Below are 23,510 nucleotides of genomic sequence, written 5' to 3' on the forward strand. Positions count from 1 at the left end.
TATAAGTAGGATTGTAACCAAATTGTGGCCCTCATGTGGGTAGGAACCATTTGTGTAGGCCATCTGATGCCTCTTTTTTGAGAAACCTAAAGAATAAGCAATGTTGTGTCCTGTCATTGGCTTGTAGTACAAAATGCGGTATCATTCACAGGGGCTGGAGTGTCTACATTCATTTTTTAGCTCACTGTTTATTAAACTAACTTATTTTATGCACTAACTTTAACTGAAATGAACTAAAAGGTATCTTTAGGGCAAGATTTGAGACAAACTTAGAGGATTGTATGGTTTGTATTTCAGCATGCTTAGGTTGGTATATACTTTAATGTGGGGCATAATTCTGTTTTTGTTTTTTGTTTTTTCTTTCAACATAGGGCAAGCTTGATGACTACCAGGAACGAATGAACAAAGGGGAAAGGCTTAATCAAGATCAGCTGGTAAAGATGCTACATTTTATTAAAGACTATATGTTTGCTGTTTTTAATAAGAAAATTAATTTGTGGTTCTTTATGTTTTAGTAAAGTTGGGTTTTGTCTTTGTTATTTTAGGATGCCGTATCTAAGTACCAGGAAGTCACAAATAACTTGGAGTTTGCAAAAGAATTACAGAGGAGTTTCATGGCATTAAGTCAGGATGTAAGTAAAAGACTATATATGTTTATGAAATATTAAAAATAAGGAAGGCAGAAAATTTTCATGTTTCATTGGGTTTCAGTCCTTGCATTACCATTGATAAGCTCTCTGCAAGTTGAGAGGATTGCATTCAGTTATACCTAAGATGCTTTCCAATTCTGTAAAGTTTAATGTAACACCTGAAAAATGCCTGAGAACCGAGGTTTCAGATATGACAAACTTAATATAGTAGTTACCCTAAAGATCTCATTGTTAAAAAATAATTAACTTCTCTCTATATATACATACACATTTATTTTCTATATATTCCTTGTATATGAACATTTATTTTCCATATATTCCTTTATGCCTCATGACCATCTTACAATTCTATTAACCGTCAGAAAATAGAGTCTTGTTTTTGTATTTGGTAATCACGGTCTCCGTTAGGGATATTAAGGAATGTGGCAGACTGGGATACATTGCTCTTGTATCAACTCATGATCCAACAAAGTGGTGTGTTTTTCCCATACATCTTTTGATGTGATAGAAGTCTTTGGGAATAGGACAAAAATTAAATACAAGCAAAGTCAAATAATTTGTTGAAAGTGGAGACCAGAAAATTCATATTCTTTTGAATTAGGGTTAGCTTATTTGGAGAAAGGTTAACAGCATTAAATACAAAGTTGCCTCAATTTGGTTAAATGAATAAACAAAACCATTTATTATGTGATGAGAGACATTGCAGTACAGAGATAAAAAGTTCTGATTCTGGAACCAGACTCGTTTGAATCTTCATTCTACCACTTTTACGTAATAGTTGTAGGATTTTGAGTTACTGAACTTGTCTGTCCCTATATCATTCAGGGTTTTCCAGAGAAACAGAACCAGTAGTGTCAAAAGAGAAGCAGGGAGAGGAGAGAGGCTGTCACACTGCTTCGGTTTTCTAATCTGGAAAGTGGCGATAGTAATGGTCCCTACCTCATTACAGGGTTGTGCTTGGAACAGTATTTCATGGCTAATATATTTCATGCACTTAATATTATTACTTACTAAATTTGATTAGAGGTGGAACATATTGATGATATCCCTCAAGATGGAATAAAGGAAACTTAATTTATATCCAACTAGGGAATTGTCCCACTTCACCTAGGTCAGAGCCTCAGGCTTGATGAATTCTGGCCAATTTCTTTTTCTGATTTCTTTAAAAAAATATGGACCATAGAAGTAGGATTGCTATACAGTTTAGTAAATAGAATCAGTCTATTTCTTAAGCTACTAACACTGTGTAAGTGACAATACTTATATTCTCCTTTGCTTCTATTTTTAACACTGATGTTTTCAGGAACTTTTCACTGGGCATTTAAATTCATTGGCAGTCTTTTTATTGAACTTTGATCCCTTATTGCATTTCCCCACAATTGTTAAACGCCTTTTTTGTTTTGCATTCAAGAGTTCTTGGGGCGCCTGGGTGGCTCAGTTGGTTAAGCGTCTGCCTTTGGCTTGGGTCATGACCCCGGGGTCCTGGGATCGAGTCCCATGTCCAGTTCCTGGCTCCGTGGGGAGCCTGCTTTTCCCTTTCCCCCCTGCTTGTGCTCCCTCTCTGTCTCTCAAATTAAAAAAAAAGAGTTCTCTAACCTAGCTCCAGCCTACCTTTTCGAGTTTTCATATTCTTTCTTACTTGAATTGCTCATTTTATCCAAAGTGGCATTCTTTATCTTTTACTTTGACTTATTTCACATTCCTGCCTCTCTTCCTATAATATTTCCTGCCTCTGGCTACTGGCTGCCTCTCTACCCTAAAATTACACACACACCCCCAGCCCCTGCTCCCCAGTGAGACTGAAAGCTCATCTATTTAAGAGTAGATGTCACTTTCTCCTTAAAAGCTTTCTGTACTGCCCTAACTTAGATTTCATCTCTTGTGTTCATATGCAGTATTCACTTGCTATTTATTGCTAAATATCGTTTAATCTGCTACCCTCTCTGCTGCCATCACAGATTTGTCTTATTGCAGACTTCATTGTTCTCTTAGGTCTCTCTTCCCCATTTCTCCATTTATTATACATTTCATATGTCTTTATTTGGTTTTCTTTGTCTCAGTTATCTTAGCGAGGCTTGAGAAAGGGGAGAAGGTGGGACGGAAAATGCTTTTATGGCTCTTGAAAAGAGTAACCTTTCTTTGCCCCAAACCGACACTGTGCATGAACAAAGAGAGACCTATTTGAGTTTGGTTGATGCTTTCCCTTTACCTTCCCAGGAGAGTAAAAGACTAGCAGAAGGAAAAGAATAGTGGGGAAAAATATGTGTATACTTAGCATATATCTTTCTTCTATTGCCACCTTCTTTTTCTCCTTATTCTTAAAAACAAGTCAGTTTCTTTTCTTTTTCTTTTTTAATTTATTACTGTTTTTAAGTAGGTTCCATATCCAGCATGGGGCTAGAACTCATGACCCTGAGATCAGGAGTCACATGCTTTACTGACTGAGCCAGCCAGGCACTCCATAGTCACTCTTTTCAGTATGTTGAGATAGTACAGTATTAGCATTGAATTGTTGGGGGTGAGGAAGGCAGTGGTGGGTTGTAGCATCTCTTTGTGAGTCGATAGTAGGTATTTACAGTGAAAAATTTGGACCATTTTCCCATAGAGGAGATGGATATAGGTAAGATTTTTTATTGTTGCTGTGTTTGGGTTTCTTTTTAGTTGACTCGGGCTTAATTAGAAATTTTAATTTTTATACTTTTTATTATGAAAAGTGGCAAAACTAAAGAAAGGGATGTAATGAACACCTCTGTATCCATACTCATCTTCTACAGTTTTCATCTCATGGGCAGTCCTATTTCACATATACCCATACCTACTCCCTTGTTCCCTATCAGCTAGATTATTTTGAAGCAAATCCCAAATATATCCTTTTATTGGTAACGTTTCAGTAGTATTATACTTTATAGGGGAAGATGTGTTCTGATTTTCTTTTTTGTGCGTGTGTGTTCTGATTTTCTTTTTTTTTTTTTTTAAAGATTTTATTTATGTATTTGACAGAGAGAGACAGCCAGCGAGAGAGGGAACACAAGCAGGGGGAGTGGGAGAGGAAGAAGCAGGCTCACAGCAGAGGAGCCTGATGTGGGGCTCGATCCCATAACGCCGGGATCACTCCCTGAGCCGAAGGCAGACGCTTAACGACTGCGCCACCCAGGCGCCCCGTGTTCTGATTTTCTAACCACTATTTAAACCACATGATGTATTAAATATTAAACTCTTATTTGTAATTTGGGAATCATCGTTTTGTGTATCAGGATCACATACTCATTGAGCAAAATATGTCTTACTTATATTGGACCTGAAATTGGTTGAACTAAATTAGGAATTTTGTGAAATTCATTTCCATGTCTTACGCTTACATTTTTATTCAGATTCAGAAAACAATAAAGAAGACAGCGCGTCGGGAGCAGCTTATGAGAGAAGAAGCAGAACAAAAACGTTTAAAAACTGTACTTGAGCTCCAGTATGTTTTGGACAAATTGGGAGATGATGAGGTGAGAACTGACCTGAAGCAAGGTTTGAATGGAGTGCCAATATTGTCTGAAGAGGAATTGTCATTGTTGGATGAATTCTACAAATTAGCAGACCCTGAACGGGACATGAGCTTGAGGTATAGTGGTATTTGATAGTAGAAACTTCTAAATGTTGACTTGACGAACATTCGTTTGACAATGAAGAGGTAATTAATTAGCTTTTTAATTATTATTATAAGGTTGAGTGAGCAGTATGAACATGCTTCCATTCACCTATGGGACTTGCTGGAAGGAAAGGAAAAATCTGTATGTGGAACAACCTGTGAGTATTACCATTTTTTTATTTTGTAACTAAGAATCTTTAAAAATTAGCTTTCTATTTAAAAGTTTGTTAATTATGAAGAAATTTCAGAACTGTGTAAATAACTTTCATCTACTGTTTACTTTTGGTTTATTTCCTTTTTTTTCTTTTTGCTGTGTGTGTAAATAAGTCAAAATACATCCGGAGAGATGCGAGCCCTAACTTAACATGGTTTTGTTTATAACTTACCCTGCTTGAAGTGGACAGATTAACACCAAATAGACTTTTCAGAGTTGTTGGTATTAGACAGGGACTGTTTTTTTCCCTTAATTTTGAAATTTTGTTAAAAATACTTACTGTATGTCATACATTTTACTCATGGTCCTTGCCTTCGTCCTTTAGTTTTTTTTTTTTAGACTCCTGCTAATTTGAGGACATTAATTTTTTTTTTAAGACCTTAACCTCAAATGTGCAGTGCATATTGATTTTAAAGAAAATAAAGGGGCATTTAAGCTTTACTACCTCAGTAAATTAGGAGTTTTGGGTTTATTTCCTTAGTAAATAAAGGAACAGGTTCTTATCTTTGCTATTTATAAAGTTGATTTAGGGAAGTAGATTTTGAACATATTAAGGTAAAAGTATCCGTGTTTATACCTTATTTTTAGATGTCTGGTGAAAAATTGGATAAAAAGCTTTAAGTGGCAAAATTGTATGATGTAATTTGGAGTTATTTGCTTTAAGGAAATGGGTAAATCAGACATGAGGAACCAACCTTTTTGTATCTTTTCATGTAAGAAATAATTTTCTTGGTTTGTTGACTTGTGTTGTTTACTGTATGTCTTTGTAAAAAAATTATTTTGGCTTCTTAATTTTAGTTCTGCACCAAATATGTACTGAATTTATCATTTGAAGTTTGAATAGAAAGAAATCTACATGTGTTTATAAACTTGTTAGCTGAAAAAAGTAGTTTTAGGTCAAGCCTGATCAAATTTTCATGAGCACTACTGAGGAGTAATGGGTTAAATGTCTAAGCTTGTAGCTTATTTTGGTGTTATTTTCTGCCTAGTCTTGTTCACTAATCTTAGGAATGTAGCATCTTTATTACTAATGAAAAGGTACTAATGAGCTCAAATTGGTGTTTTTATGTGCATTTAGTTTTCATGCATAAGTTTTTAAAATCAAATAGTTCTTAGTTATGACCCTCTCTGATGCAGAGGAAGGGAAACATGAAATGTTCTTTCAAAAAGTTGTTAGTTTTATTGTTAACAGGATTAACTTTATGATATTGTGATACTGTCCTTGAAGTTTTATTTTTCTGTTAAGTGACCAATTAGGGAATAAATACATTCTACATACATAGGCACATTCTGCATGTGCTATATAAAGCCAGGAAATTGAGATTAATTCTTGACACATACCTTCACCTGCTGCCCTGCCCCCTGATATCCAGGTGTACCAAATTCTGACAGTTTTGCCTTTTAAATATCTTTTGAATCTATCTACTTCTTTTTCTCTTCCACTTTTCTGCCTGTTTCTTTTTTAATGCAATCTGTTAACTGAATCCACCCTTCCAATCCCTCTTTAAATTCCTTTAATGGCTTTCTTTTAATTATATTTTACATACAGTTGTCTTTAACTTAAAGACCTTGCATGTTCTGGCACTTACCAGACTCGTCTTTTCTTTATTTTTTTCTTACTCCCTATGCCTCAGCCATAGCACATGCTTTCATTTTCTGGTATTTGGCACCCTTTCTCTTTATACAGGGCTTTGTAAATGCTGTTGTTTCTGCCTTGAAACACTTCTCTCCTTTCTACAACTCATCTTCCAGATCTATGCTCTTGCAGCACTTAACACACCAGGAAAGCCTCTCGTGTTTCTTCCTGCTTAGGTCCAATCCATTGTACCTCTGTGTAGTACTTTTCATTGATGTGATTTTACTGTTTTTGTATCTGATAACTCTTACCTATTGGACTATAAATATAAACTTAGGGAGGGCAGATACTGTATCTTTTACAAATCTTGTTGTAGCCCCATTGCCTACCACATTGCCCAACATATAGGTAGGTATTAAATACATACTTAATGACTAAATGATAATTATCAGCTTTTTGTTTTGAACTAACTTCCTTTAAGTGTATAAAGTTTAATACTGATAGGTTCTTCTTGTTCTCTATCATTCCATAATTTCTATTGTTGGTGGACTTTAATGTTTTTTATATTTATGTTTCAGTAACAGTTGATAAGGTTTTTTCTTAGAGCAATATTTTGTAGCATGTTGAATCTTATTCAAGTCCTGCATCCTGAGATGGTCTAACTTTATAATTCATATTCAATTTTTAGATAAAGCTCTAAAGGAAATTGTTGAGCGTGTTTTCCAGTCAAACTACTTTGACAGCACTCACAACCACCAGAATGGGCTCTGTGAGGAGGAAGAGGCAGCCTCAGCACCTACAGTTGAAGACCAGGTAGCTGAAGCTGGTAAGTACTTAGGTGGATATAAGCTTTAGTTTATAGTTCTAGTTTTACTTCTTTTGCCACAAGTTCAAGCTATACATTTACTTAGTTACATGTGCACATTGAGGTTTTTAGTGAAACTTTAAGCATGACAAAATATTAAAACCGTATTAAGAGTTATTCTCAGAGGTATTAAATATCAGTCATTTAGGGGCATCTGGGTGGCTCAGTTCGTTGAGCGTCCCACTCGTGATTACGGCTCAGGTCATGATCTCAGGGTTGTGAGATAGAGCCCTGAATCTGGCTCCATGCTAGGTGTGGAGCCTGTAAAGATTTTCTCCCTCTTCCTCTGCCCACCTCCCCCCCCCCCACCCCAAATATCAGTCATTTACTTACTGGTACAAATGTTCAACTGGATCACTATTACAAACTGATTTTTGTTGTTGTTGCAGAATTGCTGGGCTGGAGTATAGGTGAGGGGAAATGTTGTACGGCTTTTGAAGTACATTGTGGCTGACATGCCCAGATTTACCGTTGTTTCCCATGCTAGTGTATGAAGTGATGAATAGCATTAGGGCACGTGTGTGCATATATGTCTGTGTGTATTTTAAATGTTGGGGTGATTATAACTCTTTAATCTTGAATTATAAATAATCTCAATGGAAAAGGGTTCTTTTCCAATTAACTTTAACACCTAGCATAAACGAATAGGTAGGTAAGCACTCACCAGGAGTACTTTTTGATAAGTTGATAAATAAAATTCTGAGTACCATTGGAAGCATTGTCAGAGCATAAATTTTGTAGTGGTTAAAAAGCATGGATTCTTGAATCAGACTGCCTGGATTGAAATCTTGGCTTTGACTCTCATTAGCTCTGTAACTTTGGGCAAGTGACTGAATTTCTCTGTACCTCCGGTTCTGTTTAGAAAGCAGTATATGAAGTATGTATATGGTATCTGCCACATAGTAAGCACTTAGGCAAGTGTTAGCTATTAGGTTGAAACTAGAAGGGAAGATTGCACATTGGCGGAATTTATGGTTGCAGATCAACATAAGGAAGTCTTCTCCCCACCTTTACTTTCACCAACTGATTAAAATAGTTAAGATTTTTAATCTGGGGGCGCCTGGGTGGCACAGCGGTTAAGCGTCTGCCTTCGGCTCAGGGCGTGATCCCGGCATTCTGGGATTGAGCCCCACATCAGGCTCCTCCGCTATGAGCCTGCTTCTTCCTCTCCCACTCCCCCTGCTTGTGTTCCCTCTCTCGCTGGCTGTCTCTGTCTCTGTCTCTGTCAAATAAATAAATAAATAAATCTTTAAAAAAAAAAGATTTTTAATCTGTATGCTACTTTATAATATTACTTCTAAGGCTAGAGAGAGAGGTTTTAACTTAACTCTTTATTGGCGTTATACCTAATCCAGAATAACTACTCTTGAACCTAATTCATTCTGGAGTAAATGGTTAAGAAAACTCCTTCTAAATACATTATTGTAAGAATGATTAAAATACAGAAACTTCTGTTAACTATAACTTTGTAAATAAATTCCGGCTATTTGATAGTAAACTGCTAACTTATTTGGAGTTTAAATGAATTGTTAATTTTAAAATGATTTTCTTACTCTTCATTTCTGTCATCTTTTAACCTCTTAGAACCTGAGCCAGCAGAAGAATACACTGAACAAAGTGAAGTTGAATCAACAGAGGTATGATTTTTATTTAATGCTAGCTTTCTTTTTCTGTCTTTCAAGCAGAACTCTCAAACATTTACTTTGCTTTGCAGTATGTAAATAGACAATTTATGGCAGAAACACAGTTCAGCAGTGGTGAAAAGGAGCAGGTAGATGAGTGGACAGTCGAAACAGTTGAGGTAAGAGTTCTCTCGGTTGCAAGGTTGATATCTTTTGTTTTTATTAGTAATTTTTATCTCCTAAGAACAAATTAAGATTGTTAGTCTTTTGCATTTTAGTACATTTATTATCATAACAAACTTACTAACACAACAAGAACATTATGTTTAAAAGATTATTTATACCTGTGGATGTTTAATAGAATCTCTTTGCTGATCCAGTTATAGAGAATTTATATAAAGTTATTTTAACTTAGGGTTATTAGAGTACATGATTTATGTGTTGTTGATACCAGGTTGCTCTAAAAATCTGGGCACCCACATGTATAGCCGTCAGAAAGGCCCACTTTCCAAGGGATATGTTGGAGTGTCATCTTTAGACTCCTTTTCCCTAATGCTCTAGACTTCTCTAGTGTTTCTTAATTCTGTTCCTCAATTGACATAATCTTTTTTTCAGGTCCTCATGTCTAGTTCAGGTGCCCCCTTCATATTTTTCTTTTCTGACTGCCCCAAGCTATCCTATTCACTTCCATAGGTCAATTATTAGGAAAATTACTTTTAATTACTTTTACTTGAAACTCTTGATGGTGCTGTGTTACCTATAAGAGAAAAACAAATGCTTTAGCAAGTTGGTCCTTGCCATCCTTTCCATCCTCTTTTAGGTTACTTCTTTTATATATCTGAAGTACAGAAAAAATAGTTTTCAACTGTGACTAATATTTTTCTCTTTAATATTATTATCCCATCAAGATCGTTCTCCAGAGGTGTAATTGTATGAGTACCTTTAGCTCTTTATTGATGTGCCAAAATGCACATTGATAGATTGAGTAAAGAACTTGCCCTGTACTCTAGAAAGTTATCTAGTTTGGATGAAAACAGTGTCCCATGAAGCCCTAGCAAGACAGTATGTATTTGCTGAATTATGCAAGGCAGTTCAGAAATATTAGAGTGAGGGTTAGAGGAACAATAGATCTAAAAGATCTGTAGAATGGTGATTTATATAAGAGGGATGCAAACCTCCTGGGCTTTGATTAAGTAGATTTGGTGTATGTTTTTAGGAGAGTGAGGGAATAGGTATATATTAGCATGCATATAGGGGTAGAAATGAATTATTAGCATATTTGTTTAATTGAACATTAGGAATGAAAGGTATGTGTTGGCATAGTAGGAAAGTTTGGGAAGGAACAGTGCTTAGTAGTACTTTTTGGTTTTTATTAGGAGAGAAAAGTATATTATCATACTTAGTAATGTGCCAGTATGGTTTGTTCGTAAGTACGTGGTAGGTAGGGCCTTTCAAAGGCTAGCCAAGTGGAATTCTAAGGAAGTTTTGAGCAACCCGATGTAGATGACAGGTTAGTTGGTCATCATAACAATTTAGGGAGTGATTATTATCTCACTATTGTTTATAAGAGAAATAAGGTTGTGATTTATCCAGGCTCACCAGGTATGACTTGCCCAGGTTTAAAAGCCAGACAGACTGTAAATTTGATATAATAAAAATTAGTGAGATTTCCCGGAAGAGCAGGGAATTACTAGATAATTGGAGAAATTAGAGCTAGGAAAAAGGTAGATATAGTGAGCTTTGGCTTTTGTAGTAAGTTAGATAGGTGATAGGGCTTGATCCTATGGTATTGGCAGAGAGACTGAAATGGTAGGAACTCAAGTTTGATGATAATAATAACTAACTTTTCTTGAGTGCTGACTGTATATCAGGTACTGAGATAAATACAGATTTAATTATTATAGAAGGCATAGCGGTTTAAGCACAATACATTCTTTTAGGAAGCAAGCACGGGTAATCTTTGAAAAAGCAGGTTATAATGTAAATCTGAAATGCTACATAGTGATCCTGTGGAATTGAGAACACTCTAGAAGTGATAGCATTAAATGTTAAATTTATAATTATGGTCAGTTTGAGTAACTACATTAAAGCCTACTCTTTTGTTTATAGTATAGTGCCATATATAGTTTGGGGACCTGTCATGATGGTAATGAATGGAGCTCTTGCATTCTCACAGTCTGCATCTCTCCCCTCTTTTTCCCCTTTAGGTGGTAAATTCACTCCAGCAGCAACCTCAGGCTGCATCTCCTTCAGTACCAGAGCCCCACGCTTTGACTCCAGTGGCTCAAGCAGATCCCCTTGTGAGAAGACAGCGAGTCCAGGACCTTATGGCTCAAATGCAGGGGCCCTATAATTTCATACAGGTAGGTACAGTTGAGTCAAACTCTAACCGAAAGTTTAAGTGTTTACATTATTTAATTTAATTCCATTATATCCTGACTTGCAGGATTCAATGCTGGATTTTGAAAACCAGACACTTGATCCTGCCATTGTATCTGCACAGCCTATGAATCCAACACAAAACATGGACATGCCCCAGCTGGTTTGCCCTCCGGGTTAGTAATGGTATATACTTAAATGAGATATGGGCCCAGTGTTTTCAGGTTTTGTAAAATATGTGAAAATTAATTTTTTCCTTTTAATGTTTGCTTAACTTTTGGATCTTGTGTCTTTTAATTTGATAAGAAATGTTACTGTTTTTCCCTGTAATATGAATAACTGTAGTTCTGTTGCTTTTTTAAACCTTTTATTGTCATACATAGACTTAAGTACATGCAAATGTAGTTTGATGAGTTTCACGGACTGAACACACCAGCACCCAGAAATGGAACATTAACCTGTACTGTACCTCAGAAGCCTATTTGTGTCCCCTTTCAGTCACTAGATACCCTCTCTTCCAGCCCTGTGGGAACCATTTCCTGATCTGTAACACTATAGACCAATTTTGCTTGTTACTATAATTTATATAAAATTTTGCTTGGCTTTTTAAATTTCAAAATTAAGCATAAAAATAATAGAAGTGTCTTTCTCTGAAGGATGCTTGCAGCTTTGTAGGAGAATTTCTGAACATTTTACTACTTAAATAAAAGATGCAACAGTGAAGTGGTTAAGGGGAGATGTTTAAGAGGAAAGGGGAAGATAAGGCCAAAAGACAGTTGAAGTTTCAAACTTTTACTAGTCTTTACACCATTATTAGAAATAACAATAAAGTTGTTGGTGTCTTGTACTCAGTTAAGTGGACCATTTTTCTCCTGGACCATTAGTAATTTTGAGTCTTGTTTTATCCCCCAGAACGTGTCATCATTAAGGGCACAAAAGGGGAACTATAGAAAATAACTTATTTTTAATGTCATATAAATCTTCAGTGTCATAAAAGGAGTTGTTGAGTGAAAGCATGTTTAATGATACCATTAATTTGGTAAGGTAGTTAGGATTTCTCCAAAGCAAAGGGAGCTTGTATCTCTAACATTTTTACCAAGAATTAGGAAACAAATCAGGGTTACGCCTTCTGGAAAGGAATCAGAGTTATTAGTGTTCATTTTCCAAGTTCTACCAGAGGAAGACAACACAGTTTTTATAGCTTGAAAATTGTGCCAAAATCAACACATACAGCATTGAAGGGACCTGTAAGCCATGTAGATACTCAGTTAATGCTGAGTTCATTAGCTTCTCCAATGAAAATGGGTGATTTCTAAATGACTGACCACAGATCCTCCATATTTGATTCTTCAACTCTGGTTGGGGAAGGGAGAAGACTGGTGGGAGTTGACAGTTTGCACACTGAATTGAATATAGGTTTTTTAAAGGTGTATTCTTATTTTTTCCTGTGGAAACATTTAAGATTATGTTGAAAGTTGATAATGTTAAAATATTACCGAATATTACCTATATAAGGTGTTAAGTAAGGGTAATGCTACTTGTAGTTACCACTTTAAAAGGCTCTTTTTCATGGATAACTGTGGCATTGATTCTTGCCTGTTCTGCTCTATACTTCTTTGTTAGTATTTTTTCACTGATGTCTTACTTTACCTTAGCAGAACTCAAAATGAAAGCCATTGTGAAGCTTGACTAATAAGGACTACCAGGAAGCCAAAATGCCCACTTGAAAGCTAAAATCCTATCTATACTTTTCCAATTTATTTTCATGATCACTAAAGTTTTTTTAGGATTTGGCTATAGAAATGTTCTCTGAAGAAATTTGATTTTTGGATAATGGGTTTTTTTTTTTTTTTGGTCAATTTTACAGTTCATTCTGAATCTAGACTTGCTCAACCTAATCAAGTTCCTGTACAACCAGAAGCTACACAGGTGAGAGTGACAAATATTGCTGCAGGTTTGTTTTTAATCAGTTCTTGGGTCTCTTTCTTTAACTGGCTTATGAAAGTCAGGTATGAATTTTATCATTGTCCGAGTCTGGCATGGTAGCTGTCAGCCTTTATTTCCATGTTACATTTACTTTTGTTTTAATAACTTAAAACATACTGTTTTTTGTTAAGTCTCATGTTTATAATAGTTTATTATAAGGAAGGAAGATGCTTTTTTGTTTTGAACTGAGTAGGGTTTGAGAAGACATTTAAATGTCATAATTCTAAAATTATTGTAGATATTGCCATTTAGAAGCATTTTGGGGGACTCCATAACTTTCAGCTTTAATATTAGATGTATTTTTTGCAGCTGTTAGGTTTTATAGTCTCTTTAACAGGTATATCTGTTTCTTAGCCCTTTCGGTGTTAGAGTTTATAACAGAAAGCAGCTTTGATTGCTTTACTTCTGTGTAGGTTCCTTTGGTTTCATCCACAAGTGAGGGGTATACAGCATCTCAACCCTTGTACCAGCCTTCTCATGCTGCCGAGCAACGACCACAAAAGGAACCAATTGACCAGATTCAGGCAAGTGTCTGTTACTAGGTAACATAAACTTAATGAGGCACTTATTTATGAATTGGGCAGAGGTAAATTACTGTTAATATTGTGACTCTTTTGGACCTAATGCATGCAATACAGTATTTTGCTCCTAAGAAATAGTTGAATTTCTTAACATACTAAATGTTGGATAGTAGACTTGGTTAAATTTAGTTTACCACTAAAGTGCATCTGTTCATTTTGTGTTTAGGCAACAATCTCTTTAAATACAGACCAGACTACAGCATCATCATCCCTTCCGGCTGCTTCTCAGCCTCAGGTGTTCCAGGCTGGGACAAGCAAACCATTACATAGCAGTGGAATCAATGTAAATGCAGCTCCATTCCAGTCCATGCAAACGGTAAGTAAGTTAAGTGAACTAACATTAAATGCCTAGTGTGTATTATGGTCATGCCAGAGTCTCAACAAAAAAGTCTTCATTAGCTTTGTATTTGAGTTTGCATCTATCCAGGATAAACTGTAGAGTATATTTAATTGAACATAAACTCTAATATTTTTCCTGCTACCAGAGATAACATTTGAGTCTTAGAGTTATGTGCTCACATCTTCCTTTTTTATAGTTTCATCCTTTTGTTTTGGTTAACAAAAGTAAACATGCAGAAAAGTAGACTGCTGCTATATCTATATATAAATCATTACCTTGATTTAACAGTTGTCTACATTTTTCCATATTTGCTTAATCTTTTATTTTACTGAAGTTTCTCATAGTAAATTTAACATATTATTATAGTTCATTGTGATTTTTCAGTAAGCATCTCTAAATTGCAGGATTTCCAGAAAATGATGATGAAAATACTGTAATTAATGGGATACAGCTCAATTGGTGCTCATGGGAAAGTTCATAGAGTTAAATATTAAAATATTAACTTTTATTAAAATGTCAATAAAAATAAAAAGTAAATGAATAAAATATTCAACTCAAAGTTCATAGAATTAATTTCTGTAAGTGACATTGTATCAGTGGTTTGCATCCTTTATAAAGCTTTCTCATTTATAATAGCGTTTCTAAGGCTGCTGATTTGTGTGTCTTTTAAAATTTTGATACCCTCTTATGCTGTCCTTTAAGTGCTATATGGTGTGTATGTGTGTATATAAATAAATATATATATATATAGAGAGAGAGAGAGAGAGAGAGTTCTGTGTGTGTTTGAGACTTCTGTAATGCATTTACATTTGAGGTAAAACCAGCATTGAGGTCTGCCTTGTTAAAAGTAGGGAAATTATTAGCATAAAGGGATGAAGTAATGATTTACTTTATTTACTTACAGGTGTTCAATATGAATGCCCCAGTTCCTCCTGTTAATGAACCAGAAACTTTGAAACAGCAAAATCAGTACCAGGCCAGTTATAACCAGAGCTTTTCTAGTCAGCCTCACCAAGTAGAACAAACAGACCTTCAGCAAGAACAGCTTCAAACAGGTAGGAAAGCTGGTGTCACTTCCTTGGCTACTTGCTTTCCAACACAGTTATTGACAGTGTTAGAAGAGGTTAGACTTCAGAGCGTCAGTGTCCAAGAGTTTTTGTTTTAGTAGTAGACCTTATGGATTTTTCATTATAGTTCCTGAATTAAATCGAGTCCATGTTTATTGTATGTGAATTACTGCACTTTCTTTGGAGGCCTTATACCAATTTTCTTGTGGTTGGTAAGCGTTCATAATATCCCTGTTTCATTCTATGATTTTAGTGGAACCAAACTTGTTACTTAAATTATGATCAACTTTACTTTTAATTGCTAATTAATTGAAGCCAACTAGCGTGGTACCTGGTAGGTAGTAAGTCAGTTATACAAAGTTAAGCGGTAAGGAGTTGGCTCAGTTGTCAGTGTGCTAGTTAGAATAAAACATGCAAAAGTCTCATGGTAGCTATATTTGGTAGACAAGGTTGAAACAAAGTCTTTGTTGGCAAGTAAGGTCATTCATAAGTTGGCTAGTTACCACACCCATTGCAATAATGTAGATAGAGATATCATTGATTTCTTAACTTTGTAAGGGATGAAATAACCTGCTTTAGGTCTTAGGTTATTTAGATCCCAGGTGGTTTATTGGAATCCCATAACAAACTAGCAGACCTTTCTAAAATCATAGGAGTTAATAGTTTAATTTTATCAGACTGATTTAAGTAACTATGAAATATTCTAATTGTTCAATTTCTTGATAGACTTGGATCAACATTATGGATTTTTCAGTACTAAATTCTTACATATTTCCTGTAGTTTTAAGCACCAGTAATTAGTAGGGAGTTTGAATCAGCTGCAATCTGATATTTATCCGTTATGCTGTCTGTCCAGCTGCTGAGTGATAAAACTGGGCTTCATGCTCTCAGGCTTCTTTAGTTACTGCCATGTACTCATAGGCATGTCAGCACAATGTCTAAAGGCCCCAAATTCATGTGCTCCACGTACATTGTAGTGTCTAGACAGGAACAACATGAAAAAGGAATATGGCAAGAATCTGGTTATTATTTATGGACTAAAGAGTTTATGCTATACAAATACTTTGATAGAAATTCTGGTTCGTTTTTTTTTTTAAGGAATTCTGGTATTTTAATATTTTTTAAAAGATTTTATTTTTGTGAGAGAGAGAGAGAGAGAGAGAGAATGAACATATGAGCCTGGGGGCGGGGCCTAAAGGGAGAAGCAGACTCCCCACTGAGCAGGGAGACAGGTGGAGGGCTTGATCCCAGAACCCTGGGATCATGACTTGAGCTGAAGGCAGACAGACACTTAACCAACTGAACCACCCAGGCGCCCTGATTTCTGGTATTTTTAAATAAAGATCACACTTTAATTGTACTGCTACGAGTTTTCTTGGAGTGAGATTTGACCAAGACTAATAAAATTCTTACTGATATAAAGTTGAGTTGAAATTTCACTTTTGACCGCTCCCTACATTCATGTGAATGAATCTCTTTAGATAGAAAATGTTACCTGTAATCATAACAGTTGGCTGTAGTTTTAAATTTGGGGAATGTAGTGAAAGACAGTCTGTAGAAAGATGACACTGTGAGTAGTGTAATTGGTCCATTAATTACATAGTTCAAAAAGGAGCCATGACCCCTTTCCCTAGGCATACTTGGGCTTATTCACTCCAAATAGCACTCTAAGAACTGGTAAATGTGTTTGGGGTTTCTTCAGGATATAAAATATATCAGGTGAAGTTTTTCAAGAGTCGCACCACCTTTTCTCTCTGCCTAAACATGGGAGATTTGGGCTGGCAAGAGGCTGCTGATTGTTTTTGTTCCTGGAGTGTGGGCCTTCCTTTAGTCTCTACCTCCCTCACCTTCCAAAGGTAGTCTTCGCATCCTGTTTTTTCTCCCCTGTGAATTATAAACGTTGGGGTAATACCAGAAAGGTACCTCAGGATTTAATTTTTGAAGATTCCTAGATTCTAGACTTCTCCCCATTGTGGAAGGAGGAGGGGGTGTGCAAGGTTAGTGTGAACCTTCTAGAATCTTCTCTTCACCTCATCAGGTTGAGTGCCAGTGTGAGTACTATTTAACTGTCTTCTAAATTGGTTGTATTTAAAAGTACTTGAAATGGAATCAGGCATTAAGGGGGGTAAAAGTTGAAGGCCTCTGCTTATTTATCTTTATAATTGACTGAATATTCCACCATATGGTTGTCTAGCTATGGGAGAGCATGGTTTTATATATTTCACTAAGTATCAAGGGAAATTTAAAAGGATAAGAAAGCTTTTATCCCTAAGGAGCTTTATAGTGAAAAGAAATAATTAAGTGATACAAAATGGCAATTGTACTCTTCCAGTGTGTAAGATCTTTTGAATTATTGTGGGTCTCTTGTGCTAATAGGCAGATGCCTCTTAGAAGATGTTTAATAATACAGATTTTTTTTTCATTTGGAAGGATAGAATTTTGTGCTCTCACACATTTGTGTGCTTCTAAAGGTTTGGAATTATTGTTGGAGAATTGTATTAATGTATGGGTAAGAGAAAAATAGGGACTTAATGACTTAACTAATGTATAGGTTTCACTGTTGTTAATATGAAAATTTAAAGACAATTTGAAGAGGAAGTATAAGACACCTCTTAAACCAGAAAATGTGAGAGAACAGGTTGTAATGAGCTGTGTGTATGCGGTGAGTGTATATGTAAATTTTTTCTTTTTATTATAGTGGTTGGCACCTACCATGGTTCCCAGGACCAGCCCCATCAAGTGACTGGTAACCACCAGCAGCCTCCCCAGCAGAACACTGGATTTCCACGTAGCAGTCAGCCCTATTACAACAGTCGTGGTGTGTCTCGTGGTGGTTCCCGTGGTGCTAGAGGCTTGATGAATGGATACAGGGGCCCTGCCAATGGATTCAGAGGTACAAAAAAAAGAAAGCAAGTTTATGTTCTTTTTCTGATTTATGAAATACATAGAAATATGTTGTATGGTTTTTGGGAAAGATACGTATCTGTCTGCATTAGTGTCTTATGTACAACTTAAACATTTTTAGTATGTTATAGGCAATTGTTAAATTTTTTTTAAAAAGATTTCATTTATTTGAGAGAACAAGAGAAAGCATAGGCGGAGGGAGGGGCAGAGGGAGAGGGAAAAGCAGACTCCTTGCTAATCAGGGAGCCCAATGCAGGGCTCCATTCCAGGACCCCAAGATCATGACCTCAGTCGAAGGCAGGTGCTTAACTGACTGAGTCACCTAAGCGGTCCTGTTATAGGCATTTAAATTGACAAAATTAGGAATGAATTTTTTTAGGTGTCATATCCATGACTTCTGTGTCCTCTAGGTGATAATTGCTTTCCATACATGATCAGACTTCATGGGGATTTTTTTTGGTGGGTGCGTGTGTGCATGAATGGGTAAGATGTCCTCTTCCAAGGAAGTTAATACTCAGAAACTTAGGAACAGATTGGATCAGGATAGGAAACTTAGAAATTAGTTTAAATAACTAGCATGGCTTACAGTTTTTTAGTTCTTCCCTTGGTCAGTAGTAAGAAATAAAAATTCCTTGTGTAGATAAGAAAATTATTTTCTTGTCCTAAATTTTAGGAGGATATGATGGTTACCGCCCTTCATTCTCTAACACTCCAAACAGTGGTTATACACAGTCTCAGTTCAGTGCTCCCCGGGACTACTCTGGCTATCAGCGGGTAGGTAGAAGTTGCTTTAAAATGTAAACCTGACCTAAACACCCCAATGAAATGGACTGATGTGGTTGTTTGGACTTCAGTAATTAAGTAGTTTGGGGCTAATTTTGTACCTTTGTACAAGAAACTTTATTATGAAAAATGATGACTTTTGCTTTCCTTAAGCACTCAACATAGGTACTTATTTAATAGAGTCGGTTAAAAACAGGATGGTTTTGTGCACTGTTGGTGGGATTGCAAATTGGTGCAGTTACTGTGAAAAACAGTGTGGAGGTTCCTCAAAAAATTAAAAATAGAATTACCATATGAACCAGTAATTCCACTACTGGGTATCTACCCAAAGAAAATGAAAACACTAATTCAGAAAGATATATCTGCACCCCAAGTGTCCATCACTAGATGAATGGATAAAGAAGATGTGGTTTCTATAACGGAATATTACTCAGCCACAAAGAAAAAAGAAAGGAATCTTGCCATTTGCAGGAACATGGATGGACCTAGAGAGTGTGACGCTAAGAGAAATAAGTCAGAGAAAGACAACTACCATACGATTTCACTCATATGTGGAATTTAAGAAACAAAAGATGGACACTCTTAAATGGAGAATAAACTTGGTAGTTGACAGAGGGGGGAGGTGGACAGGGGGATTAGTGAAATAGATAAAGGAGATTAAGAGTGAACTTACCTTGAGCACTAAGAAATGTATAGAATTGTTGAGTCATTCTGTTTTACACCTGAAACTAATATAATGTATGTTAATTATACGTGAATAAAAATAAGTTTATGTAGGAGAAAAAAATGATTTTAAGAGCAGAGACATCTCATTGAATGTTCTTGAATAACAGAAGTACAATTACAGAATAACTTCTAGCTATGGTATATTGAAATGTATAAAAGAATGAGGAAGAATTTTGTGTTCTATTATGTTAATAAGAATAGATAAGATGATGAGTAAGCATTAAAAATTACATTTTCTTCAGTACTAACTAGCTTGTCTTTTAGGATGGATATCAGCAGAATTTCAAGCGAGGCTCTGGGCAGAGTGGACCACGGGGAGCCCCACGAGGTAATATTTTGTGGTGGTGATCCTAGCTCCTAAGTGGAGCTTCTGTTCTGGCCTTGGAAGAGCTGTTCCATAGTCTGCATGTAGGTTACATGTTAGGAATACATTTATCATTATTACCAGACTTGTTGCTAGGGATTAAATGAAATGCTCTGTTTCTAAAACTTCTCTTGAACCCAAATTTAATTTTTTGAATGACTTTCCCTGTTACTATATAAATTGTCTTGAAAACTAGAACATTTCTCCTCCTCAGAAAAAGTGTTTTTCCAACTGCAAATTATTTTTCAGGTCCTAAAACCTGCTAAATGTTTTTAGGAAGTACTTACTGAAACATTTTTGTAAGACATTTTTGGAATGAAATTGAACATTTATATAAATTTATTATTCCTCTTTCATTTTTGAACATGCATATTATATTTTAGGGTCAGAAATCCTTTAATGGCCAGATAAGCCATAGTTACATTTAGAGAACCATTTAGAAGTGATAGAACTAATTGAAATTTCGGTGCATTTGGATCACTAATGTAGATATAAATGTCAAATTATTTGACTTTTAAATAAGACATCCAAAATCCTAACTAACTTATTGAAATATATTTAAAAATTACACGTTTAAAGAGTTTCTGGTTTTGTCTATCACCTTAGGAAAACTGTTTTCTTATTTGGGCAGGAAGTCAACCTGTGTAACAATTAGGTAGCATTTCATAATGATCTGAAGTTCTAAATGGTTCTCTGATTTAAGGGAAGTTAAATTGAATAGGTTTCCTCTAGATATTGGCCATAACATGTATAAAATGTATATTAAGGAGGAATTGCAAAGTACTTTGATTTCAATGCTAGTAGAAACTGGCCAGCAAAAAGGTGCATTTTATTTTTAAATTAATGGATCACTTGGGAATTACTGACTTGAAGTATCAAAGGATATTTGCATGTGAATGTGGGTTATGTTCTTTCTCACCTTGTAGCATATTCTATGAAAGTTGAGTTGACTGGTAGCTAAAAATCTGTTTTAACAGCATGTAAAAAGTTATTTTATCTGTTACAAGTCATTATACAATTTTGAATGTTATGTAGTTTCTTTTTAACAGTTTAGGTAACAAGGTCTGTTTTTCATTCTGGTGCTTTTATTAATTTTGATAGTATGATGTTACTTACTACTGAAATGTAAGCTAGAGTGTACACTAGAATGTAAGCTCCATGAGAGCAGGTACCTTGTCTGTCTTCACTGCTGTATCTATTTCCAACGCCTGATGACAGTGCCTGGCACATAGTAGGCACTCAATAAATACTTGTTGAATGAATGAATGAATGAGTACTGGTGGAATACTCCATTAGCTCTGCTCTTCTTTTAGCTAGAGAACATGAGCAAATTTGCGCATGACAACTTCCAGGACAGGTGAACACTGAAGAATTGACCTCTTAAACCTAATAATGTGGTGACAAGCTGCCCACATGCTTCTTGACTTCAGATGAAAATCTGCTTGAAGGCAAAGCAAATAATATTTGAAAGAAAAACCAAATGCCATTTTTGTCTTCTAGGTCGTGGAGGGCCCCCAAGACCCAACAGAGGGATGCCGCAAATGAACACTCAGCAAGTGAATTAATCTGATTCACAGGATTATGTTTAAACGCCAAAAACACACTGGCCAGTGTACCATAATATGTTACCAGAAGAGTTATTATCTATTTGTTCTCCCTTTCAGGAAACTTATTGTAAAGGGACTGTTTTCATCCCATAAAGACAGGACTACAATTGTCAGCTTTATATTACCTGGATATGGAAGGAAACTATTTTTATTCTGCATGTTCTGTCCTAAGCGTCATCTTGAGCCTTGCACATGATACTCAGATTCCTCACCCTTGCTTAGGAGTAAAACATAATACACTTTACAGGGTGATATCTCCGTAGTTATTTGAAGTGGCTTGGAAAAAGCAAGATTGACTTTTCAGATAAAATCTACAAATCAGCCTTAGAATTATTCAGTGGTAATTGACAAAACTAAAATATTTCCCTTCGAGAAGGAGTGGAGTGTGGTTTGGCAGAACAACTGCATTTCACAGCTTTTCCAGTTAAATTGGAGCACTGAACGTTTAGATGCATACCACATTATGCATGGGCCCTTAATATAAAAGGCTGGCTCCCAGCTTTGACACAGCACTATTCATTCATCCTCTGGCCAAATGACTGTGGTTAAAAATACATGTAAATTGCTTTTTAACAGCTGATACTGTATAAGACAAAGCCAAAATGCAAAATTAGGCTTTGATTGGCACTTTTTGAAAAATATGCAACAAATATGGGATGTAATCTGGATGGCCGCTTCTGTACTTAATGTGAAGTATTTAGATACCTTTTTGAACACTTAACAGTTTCTTCGACAATGACTTTTGTAAGGATTGGTATATAGATCATTCCTTATAATGTACATTGTCTGTCACTAATCCTCGGGTCTTGCTGTATTGTCACCTAAATTGGTACAGGTACTGATGAAAATATCTAATGGATAATCATAACACTCTTGGTCACATGTTTTTCCTGCAGCCTGAGGGTTTTTAAAAGAAAAATATCAAATGCCTGCTGCTACCACCCTTTTAAATTGCTATCTTTTGCAAAGCACCAGTATGTGTTTTAGATTGATTTCCCTACTTTAGGGAAATGACAGACAGTAGTTTCAGTTCTGATGGTATAAGCAAAACAAATAAAACATGTTTATAAAAGTTGTATCTTGAAACACTGGTGTTCAACAGCTAGCAGCTTATGTGGTTCACCCCATGCATTGTTAGTGTTTCAAATTTTATGGTTATCTCCAGCAGCTATTTCTGTAGTAGTTGCATTTATCTTTTTGTCTAACCCTAATTGAATTATCTTTTTCTCATGGAGGCATTTATATTCAAAGTGGCGATTCCTTCACTTAGATGCATAGGGAGAGTCACACATTGGATGGAGATGACAGTTAGTAATTCATGTACTGTTGGAATTTGCGCTAGCAGTTTGAGCACTAGTTCTGTGTGCCTATGAACTTAATGCTGCTTGTCATATCCCACTTTGACTTCATGGAGAATTAATCCCATCTATTCAGCAAAGGCTACTAATACTAAGTGAATGGTATTTTCTGTGCAGAAATTGAATTTTGTTTTATTAGCCTTTAGCTATGGAATTTTTCCAGTAGGTGCTCAGTACTAAAGAAAAACAAAAAACAAGACACAAAACTATTCTCAAACATTCATTATTAGACAACTGGAGTTTTTGCTGGTTTTGTAACCTACTAAAATGCATAGGTTGTTGAACATTCCACATTCAAAAGTTTTTTGTAGGGTGGTGGGGAAGGGGGGGTATCTTCAATGTTTATTTTAAAATAAAACAAGTTCTTGACTTTTCTCATGTGTGGTTGTGGTACATCATATTGGAAGGGTTATCTGTTTACTTTTGCAAATGAGTATTTCTTTTGCTAGCACCTCCCGTTGTGTGCTTTAAATGACATCTGCCTGGGATGTACCACAACCATATGTTAGCTGTATTTTATGGGGAATAGATAAAATATTCGTGGTTTACTGGGTAATCCCTAGATGTGTATGCTTACAATCCTATATATAAAACTAAATTTGCTATCTGTGTAGAAAATAATTTCATGACATTTAAAATTGAAGTAAATAAGTTCTTTATACAGTGATCTCCTCTATGAATCAGTTCAGAGATGGGATGGGGGAGAAATGCTTTCTAGGTTTCAAACTATGCATTAGTGTAGATGTTGTGAATGTGTAAGGTGTTAGTAGTTTTATTATTTCTATGTATGTTTTTAAAAGAATCATTTGTTCTTTTGGAAATATTATAATTTTTTTTTTTTGGCATTCTAT

At 35.7% G+C, this 23,510-nt stretch overlaps 1 protein-coding gene across 1 annotated transcript in view; it reads left to right on the forward strand.

Annotated features, from left to right (window-relative positions):
- Positions 1-23,033, forward strand: part of CAPRIN1 (cell cycle associated protein 1) — a 37,004-nt gene extending 13,971 nt beyond the window's left edge. The window contains exons 3-19 of the mRNA XM_026512143.4: positions 372-434; positions 546-632; positions 4,022-4,260; positions 4,363-4,445; positions 6,766-6,903; positions 8,527-8,579; positions 8,657-8,743; positions 10,772-10,927; positions 11,011-11,119; positions 12,811-12,872; positions 13,343-13,453; positions 13,677-13,826; positions 14,755-14,905; positions 17,616-17,810; positions 18,495-18,595; positions 19,595-19,658; positions 21,195-23,033. Of these exons, the coding sequence (XP_026367928.1) occupies positions 372-434; positions 546-632; positions 4,022-4,260; positions 4,363-4,445; positions 6,766-6,903; positions 8,527-8,579; positions 8,657-8,743; positions 10,772-10,927; positions 11,011-11,119; positions 12,811-12,872; positions 13,343-13,453; positions 13,677-13,826; positions 14,755-14,905; positions 17,616-17,810; positions 18,495-18,595; positions 19,595-19,658; positions 21,195-21,259 (1,914 nt within the window). The 3' untranslated portion in view covers positions 21,260-23,033. The remainder of the gene's footprint in view (positions 1-371; positions 435-545; positions 633-4,021; positions 4,261-4,362; positions 4,446-6,765; positions 6,904-8,526; positions 8,580-8,656; positions 8,744-10,771; positions 10,928-11,010; positions 11,120-12,810; positions 12,873-13,342; positions 13,454-13,676; positions 13,827-14,754; positions 14,906-17,615; positions 17,811-18,494; positions 18,596-19,594; positions 19,659-21,194) is intronic.
- Positions 23,034-23,510: the final 477 nt, after the last annotated feature.

This window comes from Ursus arctos, unplaced genomic scaffold (assembly GCF_023065955.2).
Source record: "Ursus arctos isolate Adak ecotype North America unplaced genomic scaffold, UrsArc2.0 scaffold_23, whole genome shotgun sequence".
In the NCBI taxonomy this organism is placed as follows: domain Eukaryota; kingdom Metazoa; phylum Chordata; class Mammalia; order Carnivora; family Ursidae; genus Ursus; species Ursus arctos.